This window comes from Polyodon spathula, chromosome 19 (genome assembly GCF_017654505.1).
Source record: "Polyodon spathula isolate WHYD16114869_AA chromosome 19, ASM1765450v1, whole genome shotgun sequence".
NCBI lineage: Eukaryota > Metazoa > Chordata > Actinopteri > Acipenseriformes > Polyodontidae > Polyodon > Polyodon spathula.
Genome location: NC_054552.1, coordinates 12,611,992 through 12,624,444, shown reverse-complemented (window position 1 = coordinate 12,624,444; position 12,453 = coordinate 12,611,992). Strand labels below are relative to the sequence as shown.

Sequence of the window (12,453 nt, the reverse complement as noted above, 5' to 3'; positions counted from 1 at the left end):
CTTTTACAGGTCAGAATTTCTACAGAGCAGCTTAAGATTCAATTACTTCCAGAATGGTTAGAAAAATAACAACCCGAAATCTGCGCAGTGATGTATGGAAATATTTAGGTTTTGAGGTGAATGATGATGGAATATAATAAAGATAACAAGACCTTGTTTTTCTCCATGGATATTAAAGAAGCAAAGCACCACTAAGTTAAACTACTGTAAGTTACTGCTTTTCATATGTAAATATCTGTTAATGTCTGCTATGTTGCAATTGTGTGATTATATTTTTCTTTGGAAGACTTAACAGTAATGCTGAAGTGATTACAATTTCACACTACAGTTCATATTTTTTACAGTTGTACTATCTGTATATTAAAACAGGGAGTGTATCACCATAATCGCTACATAAACTTGTTGATAACACCTTAGCCTCAACAGAGTCTGATTTGGACTGGACCGGATTTTCCCTGCCTAATTCTTGTTGTCCGACGCTTCTTCCTACTACTCCTGTAGTACAATTTATTTAAATATAAAATGAGTCTCTAGACTCCCACTCAGGGACACCAAAATGTAAGAAATGAGGTATACCGTATTTAAGTTCAGGATCATGTAGAACTCGGATTGCCTTGACAATAATCGACATTTACACAACATTTCAGAAATATAAAACAATAGTTTATTTAAGAATAAAGAGGCACAACTGATCTACTACAGAAAGGAAAGGCAATTGGTTAGAGATATGTGTGAATAGTACACAGTTCATTGAATTGACTCCATAGTCAAACGATTACAACCACCATAACATTACTAGCATACATGGTTAATATACTGATATTAATTATGGCTGATCACACAAAGTGTCTACTTTGCATTAGCATTTTCAATACTAGTTTCTCAATGTAATCGATCATGTTTCATATCAAAATGCATGAGAATTCATTCAACTTCCCATTCAGAATGGACTCCAACATTCCAGAACCTAATTTAGCAAGTTAGATTTATCGTGTTAATTTAGTTTATATATGATCTACCAAACTGATAACATGTTATCAACCTCAATTGATTATATATTCAAATTAACTCAGAAATGGGGCAATGATCAAATTCTCTGCATTTATGAGACAATTCCTGTGAGTTGCTTATTTTCAACAAACAAAATACATTTTACATACTCTAAAACAGAAAGTTATATTCTAGTCCTAGAACAGTTTATCCACTATCTTGATAGCATTTGCTATAGCTAATTTCTCGAGTCATAAAATATGTAATATTTGATATGTTGACTACTTATCGATTTCAACAAAGAAGTCAGTTGTCTTTGGTGATGAACACTGCAGCTTGTCTGTCTGGATCTGAAGTTCCAACGAAAGAAGATGGTACTTTGCTTGAAGTATGCATTGTGTTTATTCAGCTTCGATAAACAAATAGTTATTTTCAAATGGATATCAGCTTGTTGATTTCCAGTAGTCTCGCAGCATAATCTTGATTTCTTGGCAGTTTTCCAACTGGAAACGGTAGCATTGACCAGACGTAACTCAGTTTAGATAATGCGTTGCAATTGAAAAGTTATGTCGTTCGTAGAAGTGTTCTTGTTGCAAACTCTCTGACTCTTCCAAAAGCGTAACTGCCGGCTTTGCTTCAGTTCGGTTCATGCAGCGACATAAAACAAAGACCCGCTTTCTGATTAATGCAGTGTCCTGTTTTCTCGCTCAGTCTCTCACAGGACAGATTGCAGGGCCCTTCCTCAGAAGACATTTTTAGCTATTCTTCAGAACATTGGTTCTTCCTTGCCTTCCGTGACTTCGAGCACCTATGTTCCCATGACTTTAGAAACTTTTTTCAGAGCAGTTCAGCTTTCAATTCATTTCAGGCCTCACCACTTCCCCTGAGAAGCACTTCTCCTGATTGTCAAAGTTCAGAGACTTGTTTCTGTTTGTGGAACCTTAGGTCTCATGTTGGGGACATTGTTTATCTTGCCTGGAGTGCTGTTCTTTGCGTGGAGCACTTTCTAATGTAGGGAGCGCTGTTTGAAAGTCGCGCAGTTATCCTTTTTGTTATCCTCTCTTCACCCCTGTGATTGGATACTTTGTTTATTTTGGGTTGTGCCTGAGTCCACCTGGGGTGTTACTCATTGGTTGTTCTCGTTCCCATACATCCCAACATTCTCAATTGGTCCGCTGTTTCGCCCCGTCGGCTGTATTTATGAGGGGCCTGTTCCCTCTCAATAGTACCGAGGCATTCCAAAACCGTCTGGTTCCACCTTTTGTAAGACACCGACGGAAGCCACAGGATTTATTCAGTGCTGGTGAAGATAAACCACTTGTCCAGTATTTAGTTTATGACTTTTTAAAAGCATTCTTTATTAGTGGGGGAGTTTGTGAAAAGAAACTAAGTGGACATAGACAATGGCTTAGGACCCCACCTCTATATATTCCATTTCTGTTAATTTCATACACAGAGTATTATAACCCAATCTGACGCTACAATGGGGTTGATACCTTTTTTAAAAGCTGACTTCTCCTGGTTTTAATAACTCTCCATTGAGGTGTTAATAAATGCCCTACGCCTTCGTGGATTGCAGAGATTATATAACTAACACAGGAACTCCCCAAGTGAGTTCACAAAGCACTATTAGAAAAAGTGTTAACAGCACTAATTCAAGCACAGACTGACCTTTGTGAGGTAGATCATTTGTTGAAGAAGGGTATTAGCACTTATTTTAAGACAAAAAAGGTTCTAAGGCCATCAAAAACATTCTGTGAATCGGGCCCTAAGTCCGTATCAAGAACAAACGGGGCTTCCATACGGAGGGTGTTAGAAATGGAGTGGCTGATCAACGAGTGACAGGTTTTGTACCGTCTTAAAAAGGACCACAATTTTCTTGTACATTACTAGCATTTTTTTTTTTTTTTTAACTAAAACTTAAATCAATATCCCCTGATCAACAGCTTTAACTATAAATAGTTTTTTTTTACTAGTTTGTACCATGCCATCCTTTGTAGTCTACTGATAACCATTTCTACCTCAAGGCCATATATGCTATTTCAGCTTCAGATAAACAGACAGCATACTGGTGTTTAGCGGGTATTAATAACTTATTGGTTTCACAAGGCAATGTTCATTTGTCTTGTTGACAGTTATTTAAGGGCCTATTTTACGACAATACTGTAGTCACCTTAACAAAAAGAAACAAAACGACAACAGTTGATTTCAACGTATTAGGCAAATTCACCTTTTGAGGAAAAATAACAGAAACGATTGAACTAATGAAATTAAACAGAAGCGTTAACTTCACTGAATCTAACAAAGTTGTTACTGCTGTGATTAAATAAATGAGAAAAGGCAGGTGCGAGAACCAGCCTTCAATACTGAAAATATAAAGAATCTAAAAACACAGATAACCAGACTGGTCTCTTAAAACCTAGTGATCCAACATGTCCAATAGCATCACTCCAAAATCTAAAGCAAATTCCCCATGTTTTCACCTTCATCTGATTAAAACTGAATACCACCGAAGCAGCACTGCATCACCCTGGTACTCCTTCAAGACAATGGGGAAAATTACTTGGGAAATGGATGTCCAGTTTAGGCACCAAAGCTCAGTTATCCTGCAGATAAACTAATCACTGCATTATGTCCACCGCAGTGCAACAACTCAAACTCGGGTCTTGACACTCGAGAAATAATGTCTGTAACGGGTTATGAAAACAAATCGTTCGTTTAAAGTTACTGGAGATCTTCCACTGAAAGACGTCCATTGCAAACAAAAACCCCTGTCAATATCAGCAATACAAACTGTTCCTTCGATGGAAACAAGTTTGCCCTAAATGCGAGCAAGTGTAAATTAAATTACAATCTTTTCCAATGAACAAAAATCATAGCAAATGCACACTGTTTTTGGTCTAAGGGCATTCATTTCTTCTTCAGCAGCCTTTGGCTCTGGGCACCTAACTGATGCTCTGGTCAGCTATCAAGCAGGAAATGACCGCTGCATGGGATGTTAATACCTAAATGAAAAACTTTTCAGTCTATGTTAAAAGAACTTAATGTTGATTTGAACCACTTATATCAATATTATTTAGCTTTAAATATAGCATGCCTTCAACTTCTGATTTCGCTTATTAATGCAATAAAAATATTGGATTTACAAAAAGTTGATAGATGTGTTATAAAAGAATATCATATAAATAATTCTAACACACAGCATGAGAAATATCTGTCCATGTGAGCTGTACCATACCAGTTTCCTGCAAGCCCTAGGTCAGGTGAGGCTATGAAGAAGACACCATGAAAAACTAGAGGGCAGTTTGAGGAAACAGGCATAGAGCTTTTTATGGATGTCAAATGCAGTCTAGAATAAAGCAGTAAAAATACCTACTGAAACTACTGTGTTAAAATTAGGGCTGTCAATTCATCGCAGTTAACTTCTGCGGTTACATGGCAACTGTGTTGAAGTTTTTTTCTTTTAATTAGCAAAGATTCATTTCTTAATGTCCATCATATCATTCAGTAACAGTTCCTGCAACTCCATTTAAGTTCTTCATTACACTAAACAAATCTAATGAAGAAAAACAATGTACAAACACTGCAGAGAAAACCGTGAACATGAAGGCTTTGTGAAACGACAGTGTCAATTAACAAAACACTGAACATGAAGGCATTGTGAAACGACAGTGTCAATTAACAAAACCCTGAACATGAAGGCTTTGTGAAACGACAGTGTCAATTAACAAAACCCTGAACATGAAGGCTTTGTGAACATGAAGGCTTTGTGAAACGACAGTGTCAATTAACAAAACACTAAACATGAAGGCTTTGTGAAACGACAGTGTCAATTAACAAAACACTGAACATGAAGGCATTGTGAAACGACAGTGTCAATTAACAAAACACTGAACATGAAGGCTTTGTGAAACGACAGTGTCAATTAACAAAACACTAAACATGAAGGCATTGTGAAACGACAGTGTCAATTAACAAAACCCTGAACATGAAGGCATTGTGAAACGACAGTGTCAATTAACAAAACACAAAACATGAAGGCTTTGTGAAACAACAGTGTCAATTAACAAAACACTAAACATGAAGGCTTTGTGAAACAACAGTGTCAATTAACAAAACACTAAACATGAAGGCTTTGTGAAACAACAGTGTCAATTAACAAAACCCTGAACATGAAGGCATTGTGAAACGACAGTGTCAATTAACAAAACACTGAACATGAAGGCATTGTGAAACGACAGTGTCAATTAACAAAACACTAAACATGAAGGCTTTGTGAAACGACAGTGTCAATTAACAAAACACTAAACATGAAGGCTTTGTGAAACGACAGTGTCAATTAACAAAACCCTAAATGTTACCGCATTTTGAATGGGCAGTGTCAATTCTGTTGGTTTAGTGGATCATTATTAGTATATGTTGGCAGTTCCAGTATCACAGATGTACTCTGCAGGACGAACCGTGTGCTAATACAAATTTATAATTATATAAACATGAAAACATTTTGAGGAAAAATCATTTATATTACTTTACATTTGTACATTTTTAGAAAAAAAAAAAAAACAGATTACATTAAAGTACCATAACACAAGAAGACATAAATGATTATAAAATGTTTTATAGGTTTTATACATTGATACAAAGTATTTCTACAATTCAAGAAGATTTAAAAAGTATCCCAGAACAAATTGGGCAAGATCTTTCTTTTTTATTAACCTGACAAGTTTTCCAGCTAATGTATATAAAAGGAAACAAAGGCAAAGCAACAATATTTTTGTGGATTTGTTAAAGGTCCTCATTGCCTTCAGAAACACTTAACAGGATATGAAACTCTTTATTTTTTTCTAGAAAGGGTGCATGGTTTTAATCTGTGGCAGGACACAAGCCCTGCTTGTGTAAATAGTGCATGTGTGAATGCAAGATTGGCACGGATGGGGTTAATTCTGTGCCTGCCAGCAATCACAGGTGTTTCAGTGTGTATTTGTAATGAGTGGCTGAAATGCATTTAAGAGGAATGTATTTGTTTTGAGTTGGTGGGGTTCTTCATGAAAACATCACGAACATCTTAAATAAACAACAGAAGCTTTGCAACTTTACTATCCCTATATCATCTCAGCTACATTAAACTGTCCCTCACGTCCAATCAGAAAGAACTGTGTTGCTCTAGTCCAGGGGTGGGTAATCCCTGTCCTGGAGGGCAGGTGTGCCACCTGGTTTTTCTTCCAACTGCATCCTAAAAATGACTTAATTTTAATTGGACCAATTAAGTGTTTATTAAAATCTTAATTGGTCGAATTAATTAATTTAGGGTACAGTTGTAACAAAAAACAGCAAGGACGCTGGCCCTCCAGGACCAGGATTGCCCACCCCTGATCTAGTCCGTCGTTCCCTGGTCTAGTCTAGTTGTGCCGATATGATTAACATCCAACTTGCACTCTCAGCCTTTTCGTCTCAGGGAGGACCAGTTAAACGCACCTAATCAGGGATAAAGTGTGCATTGAAAGATCCATTCACTAATTAGGTCTCAATTGTGTAGTTTCGAAAAAAAAATCAAACAAACATATTTTTTGCAACCATATTTTCATTCTAAAACATGCTATCTCATACTACATGAGTGGAAAAGAAATCTCTGTTAGCAGGCTTTGCTTCTTATAGTCCTGCACTTTCATGGCAGTAAAATTGTTCCCACCCCTTCACAGCCTTCTTTTCTGTTAATAACCAACCAGCTCCTTTCTTAATGACTGACATGCTTTGCAGCCAGTAAAAGCCTTTGAGCTGATGACACTGAAGAGGTGAAATAACCTAGGAAGTACTAGTGTAATAGATTTCCTTAAAGACATACTAAAAACTTTATTTTATCTTGCATAATATCATACTCTCTTTTCAAAGTTCAAATTTCAGACCTACACAGTGAATTTAAGTATTTTGTTCGCTATAACCACTTTAACTAGCAAACCCTCTAAAACGTGCTGTACCATTAACAGGTTCCGTGATGTTTCAATGAAGAACTAGAGTCAACGCAAAACTAGTATTGTATGTTCCTTAGATAGGTGAGTGATTTAAACTGAATAGTTCAAATTGCATTCTGATATAGGGGTGGTAACTGCACAGACTTGACTGGAGCGATAATGCCGGTGAACATAAAGTCCTGTGGCCACTTTGTAGTGTCATAGCTGGGATATGATACAAAGTATGAAGGTTGGGAAATTGTCCAGATAAGCAATACAATAAATACATTTCACCATCAGGGGGTGTATTTTTAAGGTACATGTTCAATGTGTTCTCCTTCATTTTCAGCTCCAGAATCTGATTAATGAATAATGTTGAAACCTTTCAATGTTAACATGTCCTTAGGCTTTGTGATGAATTGCTTTCTTCAGTATGGGCAGTGACTGACCAGCATCACGATAAACATGAGCCATAAGATTGAGAGTGGGTGATAAAGGAGTACAGATTCGGATGGTTTTGCACTGCGTGGACCACGAAAAAAACTGTTCTGCATGCGGTAGCACATTGTTCCCATAACAGAAAAGCTTTACTAACATTGCCTCCTCTTGCCAAGTCATACTCACAGTACTTGTAACCAGCATCCAAGTGATTCCAGCCTGCTCAGTGTTTCCTTTTATTTGATTAATTATGCAATTTAGGGCTTCACTAATTGTTAGAACAGCCCTTGAGAATAAGGGTAGGAAGCAGGCACAGGTCAACGAGACTGATAAATAACCTGTTCCCACTTCAAATAGTTTTTATATTTAAATTATATTATTTACAAGGCTAGGTCAGTCTGCAATGGACACTGGACTGCATCCCATTTTATTTTTGAGCAGACAAAATCATTCCAGTATCTATGTAAACATGTATCCACTCCACTGTTGCTGAGAACAGAACACCTGAAAACTTCACAAGAATTTCACAAATTGATTGCTTAACTTTGCTGTTCTGCTGGTTAAGAGGATATGGTCCTCTATGATTGGAGCAAGATCCTCTGTACACGGCTGTTGTGTAGAGGTAGGGATGCTGTGGCTTGTAGCCCTGGCAGACTGGCCCCTAGGACTGGGCCTCTCTGTGATTGGAGCAGGATCCTCTGTACACGGCTGTGGTGTAGAGGTGGGGATGATGTGGCATGTAGCCCTGGCAGACTGGCCCCTAGGACTGGACCTCTCTGTGATTGGAGCAGGATCCTCTGTACAAGGCTGTGGTGTAGAGGTGGGGATGCTGTGGTATTTAGCCCAGGCAGACTGGCTCCTAGGACTGGGCCTCTCTGTGTACAGTTGCTTGTGTCCCTGTGTGGCTCTCGCTGGGACTGTCCTGGCTCTGCATGCTCCCTCGGCGAGACTGGTAGGGGGGCAGATCCCCTGGGACGGGCTCCTCTCCATCAGGAGGGTAGGGGGGAGGGGGCAGATCAAACCAGGGCGGCCGTCTGAGGGACAAACAAAAGGTGAAGGGACAGTGAAGAGAATGCAAACGAATGCAATTGCTTTCATAAGGAGACAGGAGAAGTGTTCTGTAGACAGCTTTCTACGCATAAAGTGTAGGCAATTCAATTTGTCCCTTGTCATTTAAATGCTGAAGATGTTCTATACTGTCATTTTGACTGGTATATCATGGGTTCCTTGGTATGTTATTCCAGAAACTACAATCCCTGGCTGTCAGATAAGCCTTTCAAGTGCCCTTAATGCAAAAGCAAACAAATTGTTAAGTCAACCATAAGTTGTTTGGTTAATTCATGGTTAGGATGGCAGCATCGGCTCACTCAGATACCATTAGTGCATATTTTCCATTTTAAACATATGCACTTGTGGTCGGGTCAGTAATTCTACCCAATTTATATTGCTATAGTTTCAGAGGTCTCCCATTTGCCACTAACAAAGACATATATTTGACTTTTGACAATTTATCAAGCTCCCCTTGAAGATATTTTGATGCGGCATGTGAGTATGACGGAGGGGTGTCCATGCTTACCTGAGGTCACGGACGGCGTGAGTACCAGGGAGGGGTGTCCATGCTTACCTGAGGTCACGGAAGGCGTGCGAGTACCAGGGAGGGATGTCCATGCTTACCTGAGGTCACAGATGGTGTTTGAGTACGAAAGAGGTGTCCATGCTTACCTGAGGTCACGGACTGCCTGTGAGTACGAGGGAGGGGTGTCCATGGTGTAGCTGCGTGGGCACAGTGCTCCGGAGAGCAGCTGGATCCCGTGAGTGGTGCTGTAGGAAGCAGCAGGGGTGCTGCAGGAGTGCTGTGGCTCCACGATGACAAAGCGCGAGAGCAGCAGTGGCTGGTGCAGGCGATGAAGGTGCTGTCCCACACGAGGCAGGAGCACACTGCGCTTCCTCTGGTGGTGCAGGGCAAGGGCCAGCAGCGCCACCACCAGGACAAAGATGGCTGCGCTGCCAATCACTGCATATGTGATACTGGGGTAGTAGCGCAGCCGGTAATCCAGCGTCACAAAGTCCTGCCCTGGGACAGATTCTGGAGATGAAATAAAAAATAAATAAATAAAGCCTTTAAGATCTCCAGTGAGACTTATTAAATGAAACCTATCACGTGAAAAAAGGAGAAAAAAAACAAGTTAACATTACAAACATATTGGCTAATGACTTGTGGTCTCTTGTTAGTTTAAGTCTGTGGAATAAAGCTTGAACATTTTATTGTAAGTATCTGTTTCCACATGCTGAGGGGATTTTGTGATGCTGTAGGGAAGTTTAATTTGTGAAAAATTAACTATAAATGTTTAAAATTGTTTTGTCTCCTCATATATTTTGTGTACAGTATATACTTGCAACATCAGGGATTTCCTGGGATTTAAAGAATCTCTTGATTATACACAGCATTTTAAATCTCCTACTCATAAATCTGGGTCATGTCTGGATCTTTTAATCACATTTTGTATTTCAGTATCAAATGTTTATTTAATTGATCTTGGCATCTCGGAACATTCTGCAGTTGTGCTTGAGACAGGACCACCGGACACACTATACAAGTAGAAGTATAACAACTCTTTAACAAGTAACATTGCTTAACAAGCACCTTAAACTTGTTAGGTGTTCATCAGCCCCCTGGTTAACTACCAAGCTTTGTATAATGCAAACTGAAAGAAGGAAATGTTCTTGACATCCATCACTCTATCTGGAAACAATATGACTTGAGGCCCTTGGCAAAACCAGAACATCTTACTGGTTAGATCTGACTGACACTAACAAAGAAAAACTCACAGTATTTATTCACTGCAACCGGTCTGGTTAAACCTCCAATCACTACCATCTTCACTTCAGTCAGATGCAATGAAATCTCACTTCCATTCTAAAATCTCAAACATCCGGATCCTTATCTCCCAGTCCTCTCCTGCAGCCAGTTGCACCCGGCTAGAAATTGTTATTGCAGCATTTGTTATAAAGGAAACCTTCCACCAGATCTCCCTGCAGGATCTGGCTAAGGATGACATCTACCTCTTCATCTGTATCCATGTAATTGTCCAGAATTTTCAATGTGTTGCATTAAATGCAGCGCCATGTCTAGTACATCAGATTGGTGATTTTGCCTAAGTGCTCTAATGCTTATAACAATTCCATTCAAATGTGCTGAACATTCCAAAATTTCTTTATGGTTCAGGCCTAACTAACCTATAGAAGCGTATAGCGCCATGTATCGACGGTACATCTAATAATTTTTTTTTTGCATTATTAACAAAACTTTGCCGTTTTTTTGTCAGTCCCATATCAGTCAGGTTCTAGAGGTGACACCCCATTCTTGATTTGTGGGCCTCCATAAGAATCTAAAGTGTCGGAGGTATACGGCCGAGATGCCGGTCTGACAATCAAGTTGTGTAAACTTTAGTTAATCAAATGTTGCATCTTATAAGTATTAACGTGGCAATTACGCACGTATCCCAGATGCCAAATAGGGTCCTTAGTTCTATGGTAGGAATTTAAGATACCGGAAAAACAAGGCGTGAGTTCTGATAAAGATCTATTTCTATGCCTAAATTGAACACCTTTACGGGATTCAGTGTAATATTAAGCAGCTGTGTAAGACTGTTGTTCTGGCTGACAAACAAATCCTTTAAGATCAATGAAAATTGCTAGGTTGTTAGGCATTTTATTTAAGATCACCATCCAATAGAATTGTCCAGAATTTTCAATGTGTTGCATTAAATGCAGCGCCATGTCTAGTACATCAGATTGGTGATTTTGCCTAAGTGCTCTAATGCTTATAACAATTCCATTCAAATGTGCTGAACATTCCAAAATTTCTTTATGGTTCAGGCCTAACCCAAAATAGAATCAGATTTTGTTTACTACATCAGCCATGCGTGACAGTCTCTCCTGATTTCTGAATTGGTACTTGAGCTAGTGAGATATTGCATTATTTCGTTTTAATGTTATATGTGCTGATTAGTTTTTTGCTCTATATGGCAGCTATACGCTTCTGTACAAACCTGCCATTCCTGTCGTACGTTTTTCAGAAATGGCCGTTTGTATATAACAACTCATGGATTCAGACTCAGGCACACAATCGGTCCTCATTCTCACTGACAGGGTTCATCACTCCACCGCTTTGGAACATCTTAAAAGATAAAATAAAACAGGATGTACACAATTAAATAATTATATCACCTCCGTGTCATTCATGTTATTTGGCTTCCAATTCTTGTTCTGTTTTTTTTTTTTTTTCATCACATCCTTGAATATTTTCTCTACTAAAGACCATTTCTAGTTAGTTCCCCACAGTGGCTTTTTGCATCATCAATGTGAGACTAAAGGTAAGCGAGGGAGCGCAATTTGATTATCAGTCTCACCTTCAACAACTATGCAAGCTTTCCTGCACTAAAAAAAGTCTTATTGTATCTCGTTAGCAGCAGCAATTAACTGAACTGTCCCATCACAGCGCAATTGTCAGCAGGGAAGCTGACACAGGTGTAGAAGGTGAGCTGAATATATTTAAGTGGCTGCTGTAGAAATTCTCAGAAATTCTCAGAGGGAGTGTCATTTGATTCTGAACTGAGATTATCCTTCTATCATCTTAACTTCAGATTATACCGAACGATACCGCGAAAGTTCTGTCAAAGACTAGGAAGTGTGGACAGCTACCCTGTTTATTTTAGCCTCACTGGTTGCCAGTGCAGTTTAGAGTTGACTTAAGGTTTAGCTTTTGATTTATAAGACTCTGAATGGCCTTGCCCAGCTTTGCCTGTCAGAACTGTGGTCTCCTTATATCCCTAGCTGCACTTTGCTTTCTCGGGACACAGACTGGTTGTTTTGAACTGTTTGGTGGATTGTGATGTGCAAAGATTTCCCACAATCCTTATATGTCACTTACTTTACCTGTACTGCACCTTGCTTTGTGTGACAGCATATAACAAGACAAGACAGAGCTTCTAATGACCCTGCACACTGCTGTGTACTGTTATAGCAGTTTTAAGAGAAAGTGGGATGGGGGTATCAGTGGGTAAAAGGAAACAGT

At 39.1% G+C, this 12,453-nt stretch overlaps 1 protein-coding gene across 1 annotated transcript in view; it reads right to left on the bottom strand.

Moving 5' to 3' along the window:
• Positions 1–4,749: 4,749 nt before the first annotated feature.
• LOC121294579 (low-density lipoprotein receptor class A domain-containing protein 3-like) overlaps positions 4,750–12,453 on the bottom strand; it is an 84,679-nt gene continuing 76,975 nt past the window's right edge. The window contains exons 5-6 of the mRNA XM_041218402.1: positions 9,099–9,462; positions 4,750–8,410 (exon numbers count right to left, since the gene is read on the bottom strand). Coding sequence (XP_041074336.1) covers positions 8,236–8,410; positions 9,099–9,462 — 539 coding nt within the window. The 3' untranslated portion in view covers positions 4,750–8,235. The remainder of the gene's footprint in view (positions 8,411–9,098; positions 9,463–12,453) is intronic.